The sequence below is a fragment of the Excalfactoria chinensis genome, chromosome 13, assembly GCF_039878825.1.
Source record: "Excalfactoria chinensis isolate bCotChi1 chromosome 13, bCotChi1.hap2, whole genome shotgun sequence".
NCBI lineage: Eukaryota > Metazoa > Chordata > Aves > Galliformes > Phasianidae > Excalfactoria > Excalfactoria chinensis.
Window position 1 is genome coordinate 2,054,862 of NC_092837.1, and position 24,294 is coordinate 2,079,155.

At 46.0% G+C, this 24,294-nt stretch overlaps 1 protein-coding gene across 7 annotated transcripts in view; it reads right to left on the bottom strand.

Moving 5' to 3' along the window:
* FSTL4 (follistatin like 4) overlaps positions 1-24,294 on the bottom strand; it is a 183,677-nt gene that overhangs the window by 68,957 nt on the left and 90,426 nt on the right. For all 7 annotated transcript variants that reach the window (XM_072348399.1, XM_072348398.1, XM_072348396.1 and 4 more), the window contains 2 exons: positions 19,753-19,943; positions 16,317-16,437 (listed from right to left, as the gene is read on the bottom strand). In XM_072348399.1, coding sequence (XP_072204500.1) covers positions 16,317-16,437; positions 19,753-19,943 — 312 coding nt within the window. The remainder of the gene's footprint in view (positions 1-16,316; positions 16,438-19,752; positions 19,944-24,294) is intronic.

Here is a 24,294-nt window from a genome sequence, read left to right on the forward strand (position 1 = left end):
TTTTCACTTCCTGCACTGCCCACGGCATTCAGCCTGCGCTGCGCATGGGCCGTAATACAACTCCAGTATTTTGTGTGTCTCATGTGTCAACAAGTGCAGCCCAGAAGGAGCCGCAGCCCCATGCAATAACGTCACTGCATGAGGAGTCTACAGCTGGAACAAAAGCTGTGTGACAGCAGGGAGCAGCACACCGCGTGCTGGGAGTGGCACATCTCCCACCCCACACCAGCGTCCTCCCTTCTTATTTAATGCTGGGAAAATAAATTTCATTGTAACAAGAAGCTCAGATAATTTCCTCGCCGAGGTTAGGCGCTTCCTTGACTACACCAAGTGCTACTTCTAGCAATAATGCCTTAAATCTCCCTGGGCAGGGTTTGATGGCGCAGTAATAAAAATGTCTGTGCCCTGTTTATACCTCAGCTCCTGCTCCTGCAGCAGCGGTGATGAACAGCGCGTCAGACTCTCTGAGCACAGAAGCACCCTGGCTGCCATCCCTGCCGGCTCACGGCTGCTCGCCTCCTGTTTATTACTTTCTTTCATTGGAAAATCAGATTTGGGTACAGCAGCATCTTCCAGAGGGTCTGCACAACAGATAACACGGAGCTGCACCAGCTCATCTCTGCCACAGAAGCAATGGCTGATGATGACTATTAGTGTTCAGCCACATTAGCTCCACTGGGAACAAACCTCACTGCAACGTGGCTGATCCAATCATGATGGCAACTCCTGCTGTTAGTTTTGTCTTTGCCCCCCCACTCCCTGGAACTGATCAATTTGGGCACCAGCTCATAAACATCATAAACAAATATACTTCCTGCCACACGTGCAATGGGTATGCTTGGCCATTTAAGAGGGGAGTGGACAGCTGTTTTGAAGAGAACATCATAATGATGCGATTTTTTCCCCCCAGTTCTTTTGAGTGTCAATAACCCTGGAAAAGCCAGAAATTCAGGATTCAAACTGATGTGGGTACCTCGGTGCCAGATCTGCAGACACAGAGAAAGATGAGAAAGGATGCTGTCACAAAGAGGGATGTTCCCCCCCTTTCTAACAGAACTCTGTCTCAAAAGGTCAAAGCCATTGGAAAACCAGTTTGGTTGGCATGGGACAATCCTTCCTCTTGCGCTGATAGCAATTAACACAGAAGAAGAGATCAGAACTACACTGTTGCCAAGGACCCGGGACTAGTAATTGAACCTCAGTGTGCAGGCAGCACTGTGAAACAACAAAGTATAGGGTGAAAAAGGCAAATTCAACCCCTGGATGGTCAAGGATGAGGCTCCACATCCTAGCTCTGCTCCTGGGCCACCACATCAGGAGGAGAATCCCAGCACAGAGAGAGAAGAGCAAAGAACCAAGCAAGGGATGCTCTGTAGGCGCTGACCCTCAGATGATCCCTCTGCAGGAGCTCTGGGGCTGTCTGGGTGCAGTGCTCACTTTGCATTTTCAGCATGTGTGAAGAAGCCCATGAAAGCAGGCAGCGTATCCCCATGGAGTCACCGAGCAGCCCATGTGCTCCTAAGGGCATCCCAAGGCTCCCCAGCAATGAGTCCTGAACATCATTTCTCCATCTTGGTTACACAGCTCAACTGCACACCTCATTTACGGGAAGTGAGATAAGGGGAGCCTGGCCTGCGGGGAGTACGGAGCCCGAAATTCATTTCATTTAGCTCACAGGCACGAGACTTCCTTTTCTGCTGAATTATTACTAGATAGCATTAAGATGTATGGCCTGCCAAATATGTTTAAATGACTTTTTGGTCTCCATCATCACCATGAGAAAGCTAACAAGATCTATCCAATCTATCTAAATAGAGATGGGAGGGGGCTGGGAGGAGATGGCAGGACTTAATGAAGCCATGAAGAACTGAGCCTTTTGAAAGAGCCGATAGACACGAAATAAGTAAACATAAAGCAGTAACAATGGCACAAATGCCTTGCAGGATTCTCAGAGTGCGCCTGTTAGAACAGCTGGGTGTGTTTATTCTCCCTGGTCTCTAGCCAGATCTCTGGTAGATCTGCTCACTGACAGAAGCACCAACACAAACTAATTAAAGAATCAAAACTCCCATAGAAAACTGCAGATTTACGTACTTCTTACGTAACGAGTAAGCAGCACAGATTAAAGACAGGAAAGTGAATACATCTCTGAAAGGGATAATGAGCAAAGGCAAATGTGCAAGAGAGGAAACATAATTTTAAAGCCTATTACCGGTGGGTACTCCTGTAAGTGACATAATTAAGGAATACAGCACATGCTTTCCTATTTCAGGTCAGGACAGAACTTCCTGCACCTCCCACGTCCACTGTGTGCATTTTTTTACCAACATGTCAGCAGAGACCAACAGAAAACGCGGAGGGAAAAGCCCCTGCCATGCTATGAGATGCATCGGTTTAATGCAGCTCTGCTTGGTTTGGTAACTGCACTGCTGCCCCCGAGGAGGGCTAAAATACAGAAAACCTCTCTGGAGAAAGCAACTGGTTTGAACTGTATTTTTATGCAAATAACGTAAAGATAAAATCTGTGTCCTCTCTTAATATATTTCCGCTTGTCCACAGATGCAATAAGAAGAAGCCAATTGAAAGCTTTTCATCCCTCCAAGAAAGAAAGTCTGAAAGAAAAATGAGTGCTCCACACAAAGCTGAGCAGCCAATTTGTTAAGCATCCGTGCAAGTTCCTTCTGCTTGGAGCAACAGAGCAATCCCAACCAGGGCTGCATCCTGCCATGTGAGCTGCATCAGGATTAATTAGCTTGCATTATGATGTCTGGATGTAAGGAGGGCGAACAAATGAAGTGGCCCTTTCTCTGGGTTTGGTCAGGAGGAAGCTGAGGAGGCTCTTTTGTCTTCTGTGAGGGAACAGACAGCTTAAAGGTGAATCAGCTCAGCTGCTCCTCATCTCATGGACTGACTGAGATGACAAACTTAATGACAAGCAAAGCAGGGACAAAAGGTATGGAACAGTGACAGTGAGAAATGCTGAAACTGCACTGGGTGAACTGCTTGGACTATTATCCTTTAAAATCTTTCACAAAATAAAAGCAGATGAGCAGTGTCTATTCCATGATTAACCAGGATGTTCTACCAAGGAAAGCAAAGCATCCTTCACAGCTCACTCAATGCTGTTACTGTTATTACGAAGGAAGGTAACAAGGCAGCAACTTAACAAGGAACACCGGTGCATCTGCTTACACTCACAAAGGAGCATCTCCATAGCACTGGGGTAGCTGTCAGCACCAGCACTGCTGGGTCAGCATTGGTGCCCAAATCAGTGTGGGCTCTCAGGGATGCTGTGTGCTGCAGGAAGCTCAGCAGAGCTACACTGAGATGTGGTCCCCTCCTTGCCTTCCTGCAGGAACACTTGCACACAAAAACCATCTTTTTGTTGCTCTTATTTACCGTTCCCATCCAGGCAACACAATATGAAAAGAGCCGTTCTTCTTCCTCCCATGACATGGTTGGTGATTTAAGGGACCATTGCTGCTGTTTAAAAAATTCCCTCCAAGGGAACTGACAGGTGGTTCGCTCCGATAGATTCAGGTTCACTGATTTAAGGACACAGCCCTGGAGCACAGACAGCACCTCACTCCCTTGCTGATTGTTTCCTACAAGGTACGTTACAGTTTGTGGCAGGCAGGCAGGCAGACTGGCTGCCCCATGTGCTGCAGGGCCCACGGGCTGAATGCTGCCTCAGAAACTCTTTTGCTGAAGAATCTTTTCCATCTGATTTCTTCATCTTCTGCCACCATGAGCTACAGAAGAGCCTAACACAGCACCTTTCTACAGCAATGAAATGATGCGTTCTTTTGGCAAACTTTTCCCTCGTGGTGCAGGGTAAAAGCCTCAAACTTTTACAATCACACTTAGGTTACGTCTACATGTTGCAATAAAACAACATTTCAGTCACAGCAAAATTTGACACCTTGGTCCTATGGTTTCTTGGCAGCCAGAGGGTTGAAAACTTCTCAGCACTTTCCTTCAGCCTCTCTGTAAGTCACTCCCTGTTATTACAGACACTTTCAGGATCTGCCACTGCAAAAGCAGCACCCAGACAATGCTACAGCACTTATGGGAGAGCCCAGGAGAGCCCTGCGGTGCTGACTGCATGACAAGCACTTCTCTGAAGGACAAAGGATGACACTGCGGATCTTTAAACCCAAAGCCAGGGCTGTAGGTGGTTTCTCTCAGCACAACTGCCAAGAGCCAAGCACTGCTGAGGGGTGGAAAATGCAAAAAGAAGGTAAATAGTATTGAAAAAAAAGGAATGTCTTTCTGAACAATGACAGCATAACGCAGCACAGAAGCCTTTCCTTCAGACAGCAACTGCTCTGCAACTGAAAGCAAAAGCAGAGGGAGAGCGCAGAGGAAAAGCTCAGTTGGCTGTGGTGCTCAGGGCCATGACTTAGCAGAGGGCTGTTAGTTAGGCTAATACGGCTAGGTTGCAGTTGGACTTGATTATCTTTAAGGTCTTTTCCAACCCAAGCAATTCTATGATTCTATTCTATGATTCTATGATTCCAGGTGTGTGCTCCTGCGCTCCAGAATTCACCAATTTCCTCCCGTTTAAATCAATCATCTTCATTTTGTATTTCCTTTTCATATTAACAAAAGGACAAGGATCAGCAGATTTCTTGAGCAGTGCAATAAGATCCCAGTAATAACTTGCGGGCAGCTTTAGGAATTAGTACGAAGAAGAGGAGGCAGGAAAGCTACTTCTGTCTTACTACTTCCAGCCATTCTTCAAACTCAGCTTGATGTGCTTTGCTCTACAAACTCAGGCTCCAGCCAAGTTGATGGGTAAAATCTGAGGAAATTTCCTGTCACTTCCATTTAACTCAAACCTGCAATGTGACCAGATTGGGATGCTGACACTGTACTTTTGTTCGAGCATATGAAATGGTGAATATTCTTCCTCCATTAAGGACGACTCTCCCCAGTGCCTCATTCTCTGCCAAGAAACGCCTCTCCCCCAGCACAGCCAACCCAAATTAACACACTATCACAAAGACACATTCCTTGGCAGCTGGCATTTCCATGGGACCACTGACAGTCTCCAGCCAGTGCCGGACACACCACAATTCAGGGTGAAGCTGCAAAGAAGCAGTTATAAGAAAATTACATGACATGAATTCTGTGTGCAACTCTCAATTTCCTGCCCACTGTAATGAGAGAAGAACTCCTGAAGTGTTATTTCCATATCCCCACCTGCTGTGGCACAAGGAGCTAATGGTGACACGGAACCGCCTAGGTAGAGCTTGCAGCATAGGAATCTTGCTTGCCTTATTGAAGTAGCAGCACATTCCTTTCTGCTCTGGACAGGGAAGGGACACTGGAGACTGTCCACAACAAGTCCTGCAGCAGGTATGGCTATGGGGGATTTATTTCAGTGGTGAAGCAATTTCATTCTCACTCTGATTAGGAACAGATCTGTGAAACAAGAGACAGAGATTACCCCAGAACCTTCCAGACCTTCATTGTCTGAACTGTAGAGAGGTACTGTAGCCCCTGACAGCTGACGCCCATCTTCTATCAACACAGGATCATTTCCAAGTAGGAACAATGTTTTCAAAACATCTCTAAGATATTCATGGTCAATATTTATCAAGAGATATGCGAGGAGGAGGCTTAGAAGTCCTTTCATGGGCATTGCTCATGTTCCTCTTGTGCCATCATTTGAACACCCTCCTCTCCATATCCACAGCAGAAAGAGACAGGTATGAAAAAATACAAGTTAACTCAGGAAAGACAGGCAGCCAGGCAAGGGCAGGGAAAGGCAGGGAGATGGCAATAAAGCACGGTGTGTGAGGATGCTGCACCTGCTTTGTGCTCTGCTGAGTTCTACTGACCTGCTGGAGGCAGCAGTAATGCTGCTAACAAAGTAATGAAATAGATGCATTGATGAAAAAGATAAGAATAAGAGGAAAGCAGTTTCTGTTGCTTTTAGTGTTGCTGTCCCTTTAGGCTGTCATTAGTTTATTTATTCACTGCAAAGTAGTTATAGGCTTGTGCCAGTGGGATTAGACAGCCAGAGGTCTTACCAGCTTAAACCTGGGGGTGACAAAGCAATTTGGTGTATGCAGAATTTGCATTTCTTGTATAAACTTGGTACGAGTGACAGATTCACAAAACAAATGAACCAAATCTGTTATTTCAAGTGACTAAAAATGGTTGTCATCTGACATCTTGGGAAGCCAACGTGACCTTGGTTGGGCGTCTCCACTCTACTCCTATGGGGCATCATCCACAAAAACTAATGACTACAACAACTGTTACAATAACTGCAGGAAGCCAAAAATCCCTACAAGAAGCGCAACTATTTCACCAGATATTTTAACCTTTTCTATGAGGCTTATATGTAGTCCTCAAGGTAAATTATCCAGAACAGTGAGAGAAAAACAATGAAATTGCTTTGCTGCAGGCCCTGTTGTTTCTTCTGAAGTTTCTTTTGTTACAGGAAATTGTGGATCAATTAGCAATTATTTTATTTTTATTTTGTGGGCAGAAGAATGTTGCAAAGCAGCAGGATGAGAGAGAGTTATGCTGCACCAGGGGAGGGGCAACTTGAAAAATGCATTCTCCAGAAGAGCAGTGATGTGCAGGCACAGCTGCCCATGGAGTGGGGACATCACTGTCTCGGAGGTGTCCCAGAACGTGGAGATGTGGCACACGGGGACATGGTCAGTGAGCATGGTGGGGTTGGGGCTGGACTTGGGGATCCTAGAGGTCCAACCTGAATGATTCTCTGAAAGTCTGATGCAAGATCTGCAACTCAGCTGCCACACGGGAGCATTGCAGCGATGGTTCTGTCCAACACAGCACAAAGCCCCTGAGTTCCCCCCTTAAAGGAAATTGCACCTGTCAAGTCCTCCCCTGCCTCACATTTAACGAAGGGAAAGCTAATCAATGAGTGCTTGGAGCTGCTGGTCTTCTCCCATGAGTCAAAAGAAGGAAGCTAGCCTGCCACTCTTCTTTATTTTTTAAAGCTATTGTATGCGTGATGCCTATTACAGGGAAAATCTTTTATTCCCCAATGTCCTCTGTTAAAGAGCTTTTACAGAAAAGGAATCCAACAGTTCATTACTTCTATCTGCTCAACATACTTTTGACATAATTGTATTAGTGCCCAGTTGCAGGGCTTGAAAAGGGAAAGCTGAAAAACAGCTTTTTGCCGTCGGTTTATTTATTTGTGGGAGTCCTGTTTGTGTACCAGAATACAAAGCATGTTATTTGCAGTTCATATAATTTGTTTAATGCACTGCGTTCGAGAGGCCACCCGTGCTAATGCAGCAAAGAAGTAAGCGGGTTACTCTCTCACTGCATTTAAGAAAGGAAAAAAACCTACTTTCTGAGCCAAATCCCTCCTGTTGCTGCACTCAGCTCTCACCAAATTCAAGCCTGTGAGGGAGTAGAGGAAGGGAACTGGGGAAGGGGAGCGCCTGGGGGCTGCGAGGGGCACACAGCGAGGAGGGGATACCAGCAGCACCAACAGTGCTCACCTGGATGCCAGCAGCCCACTTTGTTTTCTCACTGCCTAGGTGCCTGTCTCCATCCTGGGTGCTCGATAACAACAGAGGGAAGTGCTGCTTGCTGGAAGAGGCAGTACATCAGCAGCCTGCTCCAGCCATGGCCACAAACCCCCCTGTCTGACAAAGAAAATGCATTTCTGTTCTCACCGAAAGCTATTTGACTCGGTAGCTGTCCATGCATCACCACAAGATGAATGAGTGTTATGGCCATTATAAGTTGCTTTCATCTTCCATTCAGCTATAGAAGCTGGATGTCAATGCATTAATTACAATCCACAATGCCTGTTCATCACATTACACTGAAGTATTCAATAAACACCAATTAACATATTGGAGCCTTTCCACGAACACATCTTGCCTGACTTGGAGCGAATGGATTCATAAAAACACATCTTAAAACCAAATAAGGAGGAAAACAACAATTCTGTAACAAATTTAGACCTGGACACGCTATATTTTAGCAGATGATTGGTTGGTAAATTGCATTTAAAAGCAAAACAAGTCTATTAGCTCTGCCAGAAGATGCATTACGCTTCCCAACAGGCTCCAACACACTCCACCTGAGTGAAACACACGTATGTTTGGTAGTTCATAATGCACTTACACCGGCTAACGGTGAAATAAAACCAACAGCAATTAGTGCCAAAAGAAGTGGAGACGTGCTCACTCCAACAGTCAGTACTCATGCCCATTTTATACCTTCTGAAGCCCATAAATCTCCATCAGGGTTTATGTCTGGGGCTGAAGACAGGCAGTGCTGACTCCTGCTACAGCAGACTCTGGCACAAAGCTCTTTTTCTTAATATAATAAAGTGCCTCTGATACCAGTGATAACCAAATGCAACCAGATGCTGTCACTACTAATGAAACTGCTTTGCTTTTTTGTTCCAGAGGAGTACAAACCCAATTCAGGGATGCATGCATTATCAGCTACCAGTGGGAAATCCACGCATCCCCAACCAAGCATGGGATCACAGTCCAGGATAGTCATCCTGTGCAGGACTTGCATGTTAAAGAACATGCCAGCTTTCCCTGGATCACTACAGAATGCCTAAGAAATGAGATGTGTTGTTTCTGATGCATCAGAACTTCCTGGTGTAAGTGAGGAGGGGAAGAAGATTTGGCAGCCATCAGCCTAGGAACACTGCTTTCTTCCAAGCAATTAGGCCCCATGGATGGCTCAATTCTAACTTAATTGTTATAAAGAGCAGGAAATGATGATTTTACACGTGGACTAACAACCACAAATGAGAAGACCGTCCTTGAGAGAAGCCCTCCCCTGAGCTTTCTGGGAAGCTGCTTTCTAGCAAGGGACACAGCATGGCATTCTCCTGCTTCATCATATGAGCATTAGCCAAAGTATTCCTTCCAGCCCTCGATTTTATTAAGAGTATTCAAGAGGTCTGTGCTAATGGAGATAGATTAGACAACCAGAACAACATTAAGCCTGGACAGGCAGCAGTAGCGCTGCGTTTTCTCTCATCAGATTGCTACAGGCTCAGAATACAGCTCCCGAAATTTCACGGCAGAAATGATTTGTTTCTCCCCAGGCAAAGGGCTCCTTAGATCAATAGCCTTAGGGAGGTGAGTGGAATATAAAAGGGAGACATTCGTGCAGCAAAATTTTTAGGATTCTACCTACGAGAGCTATCAAACAGCAGCCGTGTGACTGGATATTCAACATATGCAGATGACAGCTTTTGTTGTAAAGAGGAACGTGGGGGTGGGGGTGGCACTGCCTGAGCCCAGCTGATACATGGCAGGACTGGTAATAGATCCTGGGCCCTCACAGCCCCAGGACAAACTAATATGCTTCCCCCTCACCCACACCCCTCCTTATTTTCTTTTCTTTTTTCCTTTCTTTTTTTGCTTTCCTACGTGAACAGCAGCAGGGAAATCCAGGCTGGGACTGCAGATTTGGTTTTGGCCAAGTGGGGTTTGATGGATAACCTCACGGTACAACAAAGCACTGCACAAAGCTGTGTTTTCTACACAGTTCAAATGAAGCACGCATGACATGGAGAATCAGGTCACAGAGCCAGACAGGAGAAGAGACAGTCAGGGGAAGGCAGGTTGGGCATCATCTTGCATCCTGCAACTTCAAAACCAGTCTCTGCCTGAATGCAATCTGAGCAGCAGCTCCAGCAGAGCGGAGCCCTGCACTGAAACCACACAGAATCCAGGAAAGCCCCGTGAGATACAGCTATACAGCTATACAGCTCGTGTTGAAATACGCCCTGAAAGCATGTTTTGAAAGTTACCAGTGTCTTTCAAGCTCCCTAATGTTCCATTTAATTTCGCATTTCAAAAGCACCTATAGCTTCTGTGATCACAGCGTGAGGATATTTTTACTCTCCCTTTTCACCCTGCTCCGTTTTTGGTGCTTTGCTTTGGAATTAATGTTATTCCCACTCCTTTACATGCTCCCACCTGTCCCCCCCTCCACACACCAGGGGAGGTTCGGGTTGGATATTGGAAAGAGTTTCTTCTGAGAAGGAGTGGAGAGGCATTGGCACAGATAGCCCAGGGAGTGGGGGAGTCCCCATCCCTGGATGCATTGAAGGGAAGGGCAGATGGGGTACGAAGGGACCTGGTTAGAGGGCAGTAATGGTGGTGGGTGGATGGTTGGGCTTGATGACCTTAGAGGTCTTTTCCAACGTTAATGATTCAATGATTTCACAGCCTCTCCAGCAGTTCTCTGGGGCTGTGATAAAAAGTGCTGCAGTGTTTCAGCTGGGTCAGCATCAGTGGGTACCTGCCAGCTTTTCTGTAGTCCGCTTTGCATGGCGAATGTCAACCAAAAAGAAAAGCCACAGACTGGCACACACTTAGCACGTTTCTTTTTGCTTCCTGTAAATCACAGCCACGGATCCCTTCTGCAGACAGTGAGCTCCCAACAGCGCGCTGGGATGCCCTAGTGATGCATAGGGTCTGAGTGTGGCATAAAGCACGAGGTCAGAACCATCCTTTCAGTTCATCCTATTCAATTTCCAACTGCTTTTTTGTTTTTTTTTCTTTTTCATTTCAGTTCCTATCAGGACATTCTGGATTCGTCAAGGAGATTTTCTCCTGTGAAGAACATGAAATAATAACATCTCAGCTGTGGCTCTACATAAATCGTATCACTGCACTGGGGATACGGACTGTACTCAGTAATTTTCTGATGGCTGCTCTGGCATTTTGATTATAAAATTAGCACTGCAGCTCTGTAGTGCTATGCAGTATCAATGAAGCATGTGCTAAATGAAGCAGGAACCGGCTGATGGACAGATCTCAGGGAGCAGTTCCCACCGGGGATCGCTATAATGGGGCTGTTTCAGTGGCATCACACAAAGCTGAACCTAAAAGGCACCATCAACTCCAGAAAACAAATACAATGCAAACCAAGGAGAGGTAGTGGCAGCCAATGCATCTGAGACAGATGTTGGGTGACCTCACGGTATGTTAAGGAACAGTTTTGGCCTTCGAATTAACGGATCTGCTGAAGCAGTTGAGGAAAAAAAATAGGGAGGGCATGTAGATGGAGAAGTGACACAAAGCAGCCATGAGATGCCATGCCTGAAAGTGCAAACAGAGCACACAGCAGCGTTCCTCATATGAATGCACGTTTCACAAGGCAAACACAGCTCTAGCACTTGCTGACCATCATTTCCCTCATTTTTAGAAAAAGAAAAAAAACACCATATTTTTGCTTCGTGACTTTGCTTCATTTGTTTCCCAAATTCCTTATAAAGACACAAAAAAAAAAAAAGGAATGGCAATGTGGGAAGTCTAGGTCTGACTGCAAAACCAGCTCTGCTTTCCTAGGAATGGAACAAAGCTGTAGGACAGCCTGCAGTTCCACATCCCCAGCCCATTGAAAATGCAGATTGTCACATACAGATCTCCACCGGTGGGATATGAAGGCGTGGATGCCACTCTGAAGGGCTGTCAGTCATCTCATGAGCTCACCAACATTTGTATTTGCTGTTCACTGACGTAATTTTGTGTCTGCAAGCAACTGAGAACGGTGATATTTTGTGTGTATGAGATTGCTTCAGTGAACACTGCTGGTACGGATCAAATCATTCCTTGAGAAATGGCATTTGCCTGGTTTTATGCGCCACTGAGTCACTCATAAGTGCTTATAAATATGTAGATATTCTGCTCCTGCAAGGGTGTGTCTAGACATTCGATACGGTTTGCACGACATCACCTCCGAAGCACAACTCCACACTGCAAACTCTTGCATTTAAAACCAAGATTAACAAATCGATGCACCCCGAGGAGCAGTTTAAAACCACCGGTACGTTGTATTCCACTGAGTTTTCTTTGCTATTCGTAGAGAATGGATTTCCAATAACAACTTGTAATTAGTTCATTTTCTCTTATTCAGTCACTATATATTAAGCCCATTGGCATTTTCCAGGTGGTATCTTTTGAAATGAGAGGTATTTGAAAAACTACTGGAGATCAGCAATTCCCACCGTGGGCACCACCAGGACAGACACTCTCTGCCTTAACTGGACAGCAATTCCTGACCAAAAAACACAGAATCATTCCAACCATGTCTACCCTCGCCAGAAGTTTCCACTTTGGACATTGAGGTGCAGAAATCTAGTTAAATGGCTTTAAAATTCTGCTTTTTGTCCCATGTTTAGCTTTTCAGCTTATTTTTGCTGTAAGAATGCACTATTACATGCATTATTCCAGAAATCCCCACCCCCCCCCCACTCCAGAATTGCCTTTATCCTCAGCAACATGGGCTGCGTGGGATCCCTTAAGGCAGCCTGGAGCCGCTCACATTGGCCGGCTCATTTTGTTCCCAAGCACTCTGCACCACCCCAAGCATTGCCGCCAACCCAAAGCACTGCCGCGCTGCTCTGTTTGCTGAGGCGTGTTTGAAGTCTGGATATCACATCGCTCACAGGAGAAACAAATCAATGTTGGTAAGCTAATGAATTATTTCCAACTCCGTAGCAATATCTGCAGCAACATGAAAGAAAAATCACATACAAAGGAGACTGCAGCCGAAGAGGCTGCGCACGGTGTGCAAACCGTCAATATTTCACGAGTATGATTTGATCCTGTAGATAACCGGTGCTACAACATTGCTAAAGAGAACACCTCAAGCAAAACATTTTATCTCACAATATAGTTGTCCGATATAATTAACCAGGCTTGACCAATCTGGCTGGGAGATAGCAGCAACACATGTCCAACCCTACGTGCCACACCAATGGGGAGGACAGGGCTGCAATGCACAGACCTGGACTGGAACTCACTCACAGCTGCAACTCCTGCTGGATACCTGGGCTGCCAGGCACACATGGAATACATTGATTGCAGACATTTCCAAATACACGTGTCCATTCTCCTCAAATACAAGTTATTTCTACCTTTCCTTATATCCTGAGAATAGAAGCTCTCCCCACATGCCCCGCAGCCCCTGCTCAGTCTCTGCTCCTCTCCCCAAGCGCATCTCTGTCTGTCCTGGCAGGCACGAAGCCTCAGGGCTTGGCTGACAGATACAAAGCTCCAACTTCAAGTCGTTCCCAGTGAATCACCCCTCAAAAATAAATCCACTTTATAGTCTGCTCTGCAGATGGGGCTCAGGAGGATGCCTGGAGGAGTCAAGGAAGAACAGCCCCATGCGACTTACTTACAGCCTGATGGGAAACAGAGCTGCAGGAGTTTTAAGACCTCTGAAGGAAGACTGGAGCCTGACCCACTGCTGCTCTGTGCTGCACTGGCACTGATCTATCCAATAGCCGTGCCCAGCCCTGGCTCCTGATGCCTTTATTTGCCCAAATTCACCCACAGTACGTTGTTCACTAAGCATTAAGGGCAGTTAAGCACAAGGGAAATGTGAATTAAAGCAAAACAGGAGAACAGCACAAGCTTCTTACAAAGGGCACAACAGCACTGTCAGGGCCAACACCAGCAAGCTTAGGAGTGAAAAGAGCACACTGACCCCGCAGTCTCCTCTGCACTCATTCCTGCACTAAACGCGCTCCGTTTAAACTGTGTTTGTGTTCTTCAGATAACAGCACATCTCACAGCCAGCAGCATTTCCCTGCTGTCAGAACAACAGCCATGGGGTGGGAAGGATGCTCACAAAAGGCCTTTTTGTGCTCCCTGAGGTAGAGCAAAACACACAGGCAAGCTGTCAGAAGACTGTGCTGCTTAGGAGAGTGCCCTAGTTGGCAGGGAGCTAGAAGTTAAGGGGATTTTATCATAGGGTTAATAGCTTCTTATTAGCTAAACAATGTTGACAAGATAAAGCCATTTTGATGGAACGCATGTTTTCCCTCTCTTCGACATATTTGTGTTACAAATGGACCTGTCCACATTGATGCTAATATAGATCCAGAAGATTACACTGATTTTCTCAGCTAGGCTTTCACTTCTGCCAACCCGCTACTTTCCCATTAGGGAAGACAACGGGAAAGCCAAAAGTGACATGCCTAATTCTAATGACCTCCAGTCAGCCGCTGTTCCAGAAGTTACATCCAAAAATCACTCATCTGAGTGTATTTAAAGCTCGACTCAGCTGGGTGACGTGCTTGCCAATTTCCTAGACCATCTCCATGCTGATTAATTAGGTGCATGCTCTGCTGTAGTACTGATATAAACTAAGCTTCTTATTTATTACCCATCTATTGAATCTTTTCTGACAATATCAATAAGAAAACAGACAGGTATACTTAGTAGTACACTTTCTATTTTCAGAATGTGAATATCTTTCAGTTCAACATCTTGAAAATGAATTTCTTTTCATTAGGGCCCTAATCCTGCTTATCTAATAAAACTTACTAATAAGATATTGGAAGACACCTAAAATTTGTCCTTTCCAGAGCTGCCAGGAGAACTTTTAAACTGTCTCAGATGTTACTCATCGTGTATGTATGATTAGGATGATTTGGAAAGTGATACTTTAATCCTCTGCTAATAGATCTTTCCATTCATCCTCATACACAAAAGCAGATTTCTCAAAATTGTGTTCTTGGTATTCAGGGATAAAAGAACTTTCAGAAAAAAAACCCAACAGATTAAAGATGATACATTAGAGAGGGTCAGCAGGAGGGCTGCTATTTCTATCCGCAATCTGATATTCTGCATTGAGATACGTACATAATTGATTATCGTGATTAGAAACGGTTATTAAAAGAAGCACCCATTGCGTGCAGGAGTTGTAATGGTGAGACCAGGCTTCAATAAGGCGAGGTGCTGCATTTCTTCTCACCCACTCACACAGTTTTCATTCACTCTCAGCTGACCAGCAGGGCACGGGACCAAAGATGCCCTTTGGACTACTGTGGGCCCTGAAGGGAGAAGATGGGTCAAGAAAAGGCAAGAGTGAACCATGGAGCAAGGAGGTACAATTTTGTGGCTCTGTAAGCTGCAGAAAGGCCATGAGAGTCAAGAAAATGAATTGTGACTTCAAAAGTATGGCAAGAATGACAAATTGCAAAGCTCTCTGCTTTGTCAAGGTCATCTTCAAACCTTTCCAAACTGCAACATCTCTCCGGAGCGCGGCACACTGAGACAAACCTAAGAGAGGTTTTGAGAGGATAAATCAGATTGAGACTTCCTGATGTCACTGAATCCCGAAAGTTTGGCTCCTCAATCTGCAGAGCAGCCATCCCTGCTGCTGGCACACAGAAATAAGTGACTTGGCTGAATTCTAAGCAACAGAATGCAAAAAACATGCCTGATGTTGTACTACAAAACTACTGTTAGGGGCCAGGTCTGCCTCATAATGAAGCACAAAGCTCACAAACATATCTTTGAGCAGTTGTTCTCAGACAGTGCAATATAGTAAAGGAAGACGGACTTTAACCAGGCACTGAAGTTCACTCGCAGAATCCTGTAAGGTTTCTAAAGCTGCAAGCAACGTGCTTTGCTTCTGAATTGAAAATCAATGGCCAATAAATGCTCTTGATAAAAGCAGGGATTCTGGGAAATTGAAAATAGAGAATCTGAACTCTAGCTTTTTTTAATATTCAAAGTCCTTTTGATAAATACTCAGTATGCCACGCTTTTTTTGCAACAATACTTCTTGCAGGTTATCGATTATTTCCTCTGTTCCTTGGCTAATATTTTGTACCTGTCCTATTTTCAACGGCCTGCTTAAAATTCACTGAACCACGAACTCATACAGATGACTTGTGGAATTCAGCTGCAAGTTCCTGTGACTTTGAGAACGCGTTGATCCAAACACGCTCCCAAATAACTGCATGTCAAACCTTTATAGCTGGGGTAACTCACTTTATCACCTTCTTAACGGATGAAGTTTCATGTTTTACTGCATATCTGCTGCTTTGAGTGTGCTGTGCTGAATTAAATATAGATGTGGTTCAAATAGCTGCACGGTGATTACTGGGGCTAGTCTTAAAACACATTAAATGTTATTATCCAAAGTTGCTCTTTCTCAAGAAAACAGAAAAACCTTCTCATCAGAAAAGAGGACTTCTTGTTTCCTCAGAGCTACTCAGAGCCACACGCACATGGCTACATACACGGCCACTGCCCCAACACCTCTCCACAGCCACCAACCAGATGCCATCAGCCCAAAGCACGAGAAAACCCACCAGAACACTGAGTCCCACACACTTCTACCAACCTCCTGGCTTTTGCTCATCCTTTGGAGCACAGCCATCTTTAGAAACAAGCCTTTCATAGTGATTGGCGCAACATTAAATACAAAAAGGGGTCATCTTTGCTGACCACGTCTGGGCAGACAGCGCTGCCATCTCAGATATTCAATTGCTTTCAACACTGAAGACGGGCAGAAGCATCAGGACTTACGGAAGGCTGTGTAGAGCTCTTGCAGGGTTAAGTGCCCATCGTTGTTATAATCATCAAACCGGAGGAGGTCTTCCAGCGTACAATCCAATAAATCATCTTCCAGATCCTCTTTCTTCATTACCTGCAGCAAAGAAAACACTCAACCTCAATGTAAAGCTACGGACAGTGGCTCTGGGTCACTCAGCAGATTTGTCATCTAATGACCCTAGGGTAGGAATCCTCATCCTCCTCCACAGAGCGGCATGGAGGATCTTAACAACTTGGTCTCCAGCACCATGAAACCCTCCAAGCTGGAGCTCTGACTTGGCACAAACTGGAATTGGGGTGCCAGCTGCTGGCACTGGTGCATGAGGATCCTCTGAATGCCTCCAAGCAGTAAAGGCTTTGGAGAACAGCCGCTTTCATAAGCCAGCAGATTAGGACCAGGTTTGAAGGGCAAAGAGAAATAAAAACAACATTCCACAAGCGCTTTTACCTTTCCCTTTAGGACTAGAACAGGCAAGAGATGATGGTATATTCAAAATGAATGTGTTTTCTCAGTTCTCAACAGTTTGTTTCTTCTGTATGCTAAGGATTTCACACCTTCCACACAGAAAACGAAGAGAGCTTTGAAAGTCATACATCCAAGTTAGCCAACAGCTAAACTCAGACCTAAGCATAATGAAAACAATGGCTTCTCTCAATTTATTGTGGAACATTAAGAAAACTCCTGAAATATTGCATCTCCCATGCAGGAAGGCTTGTGCTGCAGCCCAGAGACTCTTATTTACTCCTCTAGTCTTGGCCCATTATATTGAAGCAATTTAAAGTAATAATGCTAAAAAAATGACCCTTCACCCAGCCAGTAAAAATGTTCAATAAAAGTGAGATCAACCATAGCATTCAAGATCAATCTTCTAAAGATGGAAATTTCCCTCTGTCTATCTCTGTATTGAAAATTGATCAGCTTTTCATCAGACTACAAGTTTTTTACTCGTCCTTTTGATTTAATGTCAGGAGACAAAAAAAAACCAACAACACGAGACACTTCAGCTGCAAAGTGTTCAGTAGATTTATGAATCTGACTGGAAAATACATTCAGGTTTTGAATGGAAATACTATTCCAATTACTACCTTTGTTAGTAGCTTTGTACACCCAGGGCTGCAGGACTGCATGGGTGCTTCACACTGCTGGGTCCAGAGGGAAACAGTTCAATGGAGTCTGCTGGCGGTGAGGACACAAAGAGGGCTCTGCACAGAAGGGATGGATCATCTGCTGTCACTCTTTTGCTCAAAGCAATTGTGTAAAGGGAAATCAAACAAAGAAGCAAAGACCCCCACTGCATCCCGGTGCTGGAGGCTGCTCTGGCACTGGACTGTCCTTGCCGCAGGGACTCTGCTTCCAGTTTCTCCTCTGGGACAAATCCTTCTGCACTGAGCCTCCTAAAGACCCCTTCCAGGCTTTAAAAATGACACTGTTTTGTTTCTTGTTTTTTTGCTTTTCCTTCCTGCAGCAGTGTGCGTTACCTGCCTTGGGTTGTTTCTTGCAGACAAGGTTATGGTGCTCGAGAGACTATTTTTCTTTTAAATAAAACAAAGAAAATGCACAACAACAGCTCATCCAGCGGCCAGAGAGAATGAGATCACATGCCTCCCTGTGCACTACGCTCATTTTATCTACCTCTACCCATGGGCAATAAAACTCCCATCTTCGGAGGAACTTTAAAGTTGTGGCGAGCTTCAGATTAAAGGAGCTGACACAAATCAGTCACAGATCTGAATCGCAAGGCAAGGAAGTTTCTCTTAAGACTGTAATACTGAAAATTAATAATTGCTCATTGCTTAAAATAATCCCTCGGAAACGGAGTGAATAAACCAGAGAGCTGAAAGCAGATGGAATTCATCCTGGCTTGGAGTTAACAAGAAGAAATAAAGATGGTATGAGCACCCCAGGGATCAGGTGGTGCCCAGTACAGCCCAACCTGCCCAACTGCCCCAGTGGAGCCCACAGCACAGCAACTCAGTTCAGGCTTAAAGGCATCCCCAGCCTCTCTGCACTCAGCATTACCTGGCGTTGCTTTGTCTTTTGAGAGGTGCTGATACATAGTCAGCCTTTGTGCGTTCACAGAGGATGTGTAGCTGAGTGGGCTCCAGCTGAGGGCTGGACTGCGTCAGTTCATTACATCGCAGAAAGCAAAAGGGCTGCAAACACGTTTACTGAGTTTGATGATGTAGTTTGAAGAATTAAAAAAGAAGTAGCAGCCAATTCCTCTGCTTGCTGTTGTGCCTGGAGCCCTCTCTGTGCTCTCTCACATCAGCAGGTGAAGCCCACAGTAACTTCACAGCAGACCTTGAAGCACTGAATTTGGCTCTTTTAAAATGCAGGTCATTCCTTCTTCCTAATGGCGATGGGCTTGCAGGATGCCAAACATTTATTTCCATAAAGCAAGCTGAGTTTAATACCCTGACAAAATAAATTTCTTGTAAAAAGGGGGGGGGGGGGAAATGGAGAGTAGAACAGACACTAACAGACACTCAGATGTAACTGTGCAAAAGCTGGCTTTGAATTCAGAGAGAAGTGCTTTCTTATCCCTACCCATGACTTTATAAGAAATCACCGAATTCAGATGAATTATTGTATATATTCATAGCTCAGATCTAAGGGAATTTATGCTGACACTTTGCATTGTGCAGGCAGGACTGTGCATCATGTCAACAGCTTTAGGATTAAAATTCAGAGCAAATCCATTGCAAGTGGTCCTGCTTGGGGAGCAACGAGCTTGTTCTGTCCTGCTTGCTCAAAGAACATAGAGAACCACAATGTCAACATGGGGACACTCCCCCACATCTGGTACGGCACTGCTGCTCATATTGATGAGGCTGTTTTGTCAAATTTTCACACTAAGAAAACAAGTTCAGGACACAAAGTAATCAGCACAAGTGCCTGCACTGGTTCACTTTACCAATTAGTTTAATTCCAACAGCACAGCAGGCCCATAATTAGAAATAACAGATTCTTCAGGCTCTCACCTTTTCAAATGTTATTAGGATCAGCTAATCAAGATTTCACTATCTGCCTCACCGTGGCAAAATAAAACTCTCAAAAGCATTCTGACTTTACTGTCTTGTCACTGTATGGACCAGAAAAGAGGAGGAAGAAGGAAGGGATTTCTTGCAAACTCAGAATCAAAAGCTACCTGGAAATGTTTGAGGTGTCTGCTAGCAGTGAGGATTATCTGCTGTTCCCAGGAGCAAGGATGATGCTGGAAAACTGCCACGCTGTTGTTGTGGAGGATCACCAAGCATTGGACACCACAGCAGAGATGCAGAGGCAGGTGTGGGGGCTGCAGCATCACTGCTCCACCTACTGCCACACAGCTGGGCACAACCAACCTCTCCTTTTAATGAGAAACACAACCTGCTCTGCCACTCCATTTGCACCCAACGCAGCACCCACCTGTGCCAGCTCTGACCTGCTGAGCTGCCCATCCCTGTTTGCATCCAGGTGCTGGAAGAGCTCCTCCACCAAAGCACGTTTCTGAGCAGCCCTGTCGGTGGGTGGGCGGCGCGGTGGGGCTGAGCGCTGCGCCTGCAGCTCCAACAGGACGCCCTTCAGCTGCCTGTAGCTGGCCATGGTGCATGAGTCACCTGGAAGAGAGGGAGGGAGGGCTGTGTTACTGCATGGGGATCCTTTAAGGGACTCTGTTTCTGAAGCAATGATAAATAAGGCATAGCCAAAGCCGGGCTGTCTGCACATGTGGCATCACGCCAGGCTGTGCTTTGCAGCTCCTGCAGCGGTCATCCTTTGTAGGAGCTGACAGTTTGGCCAAGCCCTGCTGTCAGGGCTGTCTCCAATACGTTGCTTTGCACATTATAGGGCTTTGCTAACAGACTCCCATACTTAGTTTCATGATCCCCACCCATATCAAATTTGCTCCACATCTGTCTAAATATTACCTGTCCAATGATCACAACGTGAAAAATAAATCACAGGAAGCTGGTCTGAGATAGCTCAGTGAACAGAAACACTGCAGTGTCACGCCATGCAACACAAGGGACTAACTCTTTTGGGGTAGAGGCACAAAGCCCACAAGGACAGCACGTACATCTCACTCTCAAGGTGTTAGAGGAAGAGGAAGCCTCAGACACAGCACGAGGTGCCAGGCTGGTGGGGGAGGATAGCAAGGAGCAGCATGCTGCCTGCAGTGACATGCATGCTGCCACAGACACCTCTGCCTCTGACTGGGGAAAAACGTCATGATCAGTGAGAAGCCCTCAAGCTGCTCACTCTGAAGTGACACCAGCCTGGCTGGAGCAATGAGACTGAACCTTTGCGACCCTGAAAAGCTCCCGCTATGCTGGCGGCTGCCAGCAATCCTCTGAGCAGCGCCCCGCTCTGATTTAAAGGCATCCTCTTAGGGAGGAAGCTGACCCACGTGCCCAGAGCACCAAAAGCAATATTGCCCTTTTCTGCTCTACTGCTGTCTGGGCAAAACTTAGCAGAATGAAGTGTGGTCACTTTCCTGTTGGTGCAAATCTGTTTGCTTTAGTGCAAAGCACAGCAGTGCCCACTGCTTCTGCTAGATACCCTTTTCTCTGCACCTCTATTCTCTGCATTGGCAGTTTTGAAACAATTCTGTTTCAGCTCTCATGTTGGACTAAATCTGAGGGGTCTATGCACTCTTTAATGGACAATATTCTTACAGATCAGTTCCCCAAAGACTTCAAACGTTATTCCTCTGAAAGATGACAGGAGGTCGTCATACTGACCACCAGCCTTCCTGTCCTTTGATTGCTGAGCTGCATCATTTTTGGACCCAATTAAAATCCCCGGTGGGAGGCATTTCTCTGATAGCAAATCCCTCTACTGGCAAGATTTTTTTTTTCCTTTCCTATTCATTGCCTCTAACCTCCACAACATTGTGACTTGAGAAGGTGGAAGGGGACAGAAGGGCTGGACATGCACCAGTCACTGGGCTCGGAACCGTGCTGATTTGCCAGCAATAACCACACAGCCAGGCTCACTTCCCATCCTGAACTCAGACCCTTCTAGAGGAGAGCTCCTCACCGCCCAGTGATACTGAGCAGCCAGAACGTTTTGCCTTCTCTTTTGAACAACCACCAAAGAGCACAAAACTGGAGATCAATCTCACGGAAGGACAGGGCTCCCCTGCAACTCAGTTGCTATCAGACTTGTTTATTATTTTTGCCCTTTCCCCCGCCCCCATTTGATAGCTATCCTGAACATGGCAAGAAGAAATGTCTTCCTTACAATCATGTGCTTATTTAAACGAAAACTTGATTGCCTTCTCCAGCGCAATCACACAGTTTTGCAGTCTTGTCATAAATACAGACTTAGCTGCTTCAATAATTGCTTTTCGCTGAGATGAAGCTTTCCTTTCTTTCCAGTCAAATCTTAATTCTAGAGATGTATCTTAGGCTAATGAAGACAGGGAAAACTATTTAATTTGCTTCCCACCCTGCTCCTGTGTGGTGCCTCCCATTTGCTGGATGCACCATGATGCCCATGGCTGCATTGCTAAGAGGGGGGAGACAGCGATCTCCTTCACATCCATACAGCCCCCCCATGCTCTATCCACATTCTGACAACAAAGATGCCTCCAAACTGCTCTTCCCTAAAATGCAGAGTCTCATATGGCTGCAGGACAGCCCAAGGTGCCAACGTGGGGACTTCCGGAGTGATACAGCCATGCTGTCACCTCCAGGCAGATGCGATTGACACGAAGAGTGAAATAAAGGAAAGTGGAGGGCAGACAGAGCCGTTGGCAGCCACAGCAGCACACCCCAAATGCTGCTTTGTGCTCACATCAAAACTTCAAAAGACATTTTTCCCCTTAGTTGCAATGGCTGCTGTCAGAAACCAAGCACCCATCCCAGCAGCAGGGTAATGCCAGACTGCCCCACCAACAGCGAGGGAAGCCAGCAATAACACAATTACACCTTCTCTTTAGAGCAAATAATCAGTCCTGTTTCACATTTTGCTAATGCAAAGCACAGCTCTGCCCTGCTCACACTGCTCCAAAACCTCATCACCTTCCCTTTCCCCTGGAGAAAACAGCGCTGCTCAGCTCTGCTGGATGCCGTTCCCTCGGCACCTCTTAGCAGCACGGAGGTGACAGACTCCCCAGCTCTCACACCTCTGGCCATCCTCCCCTGACACCTGTGACACCTGAGCCTGGCAGTGATGCAGAAGTAGTTGCTTCAGGACAAGGCATATACTGGCACTTGGTGGCACATAAAGTGGAAAAGAAAGAGGAAAAGCAATAAAGTTCTGTCCTAGAGGTGCGAGATTCATCATTTGTGCTTGTTCGGTGGAACTGAAAGATGGATGAGAAAATGAGCTAAGGCTGTTATTAAAAAGTGCATATAAATATTTAAATAACTTATATATCTAATCTCATTAGCGAGAAAACAAACAACCAACAATGAGAAAAACACTCCTAGTCAAAGGATGTAATCTGTCTGACCCAACTTCCCAGTACACCTGGCCAAAGCACTGGTTTCATAGCCATCCTTGTGTGGATGTCAGACCCACACACAACACGGACCTGATGCTCCTCCAAAAGCAATGGGAAGGCACATCACATGACCCTCTGCCTCTGTCCTCCACCAAGGACACATGTAGTCAGCTTAGATAATTTGGCAAACCAGTGCTAGGGTTAACCAGGTTCTCCTGCTATAAAGACTCTTCCCCGTCCTTACCAGACGTTGCTCTTTTACCCTTAATCCAGCCATCTTTCCCATGGACTCAGCTCATAGTCCTTTGGGGCTGTCGTACAGGTCCTGCAAAGCACAGCTCAGTGCTTTCTTCCCACCCCCCCATCCCATCTCCTGCTGTCAGTGACACTTATAATCTTCTTACACCGTGCCCAGGATCCATCAGTTTTATCTGCTAAATACTCTCTTTAGGTTTCTGGCAGCACTGCTGTCTCTTCTACGTTTGCTGCTCTTTCAGGTATTATAACCACAGCTGCTGCTTGAACCACAGAAAAATCATCATCATGCCCTCTCTCATTCCCATTCTTGTCTGTGCTTTGCTAAGTGCCTCCAGCAGTTTCCTTTGCAACCTGAGCTCAGCGCTAGCCACAGACTGCTCTCCCTGCTGGAGCCTCTCGGCGGGGTTTCCTTGTTAGCACACCCCGGGCACTTGGGCTCTGTATGCAATTGCTGTCCCACAGACCCCACAGCTGCCTTGTTTGGAGCTCAGATCTCAGCCTGCACACCAGGAGCTGCCTCTGTTGCTTTTTGAGAAGAGATTTGAAGCACTTCTTCCCTGCTCCGTTTCTGAGCACTGGAGATGTCTCTGCGTGCAGCCCAAGTGCCCGCTGCTCCCATCTATACCGCCTTCAGGTGAGGAACCTGCAGACTGCACAGCTCCGGGATGAGCTGAAAACTGCTTTTCTGCTTCCATGCCCTAAACTGGATCTCTACACACTCGATCATCTTTTTCCACTACGCTGTATAAGGACTGGTTAGGAAAAAAAAGTCACTCAAGTTGTTTTTCCATCTGTAAACATGATCCCTGTAGGGTTTGTTCTGCTGACTGCTGAAGAAGAGAGCTCAAGGCACACTGTGGACACTTGATATCAAAACTAAGACGCTGATCTGCTAGTGCAGGGTGGGGTTCTTTTTAAGTTAATAGCATTAACAATATGTTGAGCCACGTCTTTGGATCCCAGTTGAGGAATTTATTTCAAACCGAAAGGCAAAATGGAAAAAAAGAAGGCTACTTTCCCCATTCCAAGAGGCTGCATCACTGCTTTTGATGGCCCCTCTGCTTTCTGAACAAGAACCTAATTTGACAGCAATGCTTTGTACAACAAACAGGAGCCTTCCCTGGGATGAGCTGCACGCTTTTTGCCCAGCCGTAGGATGCTCTGGGCAATGCTGCCTTTGTTCCCAGAACTCTGCTGGAGGTCAGCCCGGATCCCTTCTGAAAGCCTGACATCTTCCCTTGCAGCCCTAAAAGGAAAAGGCT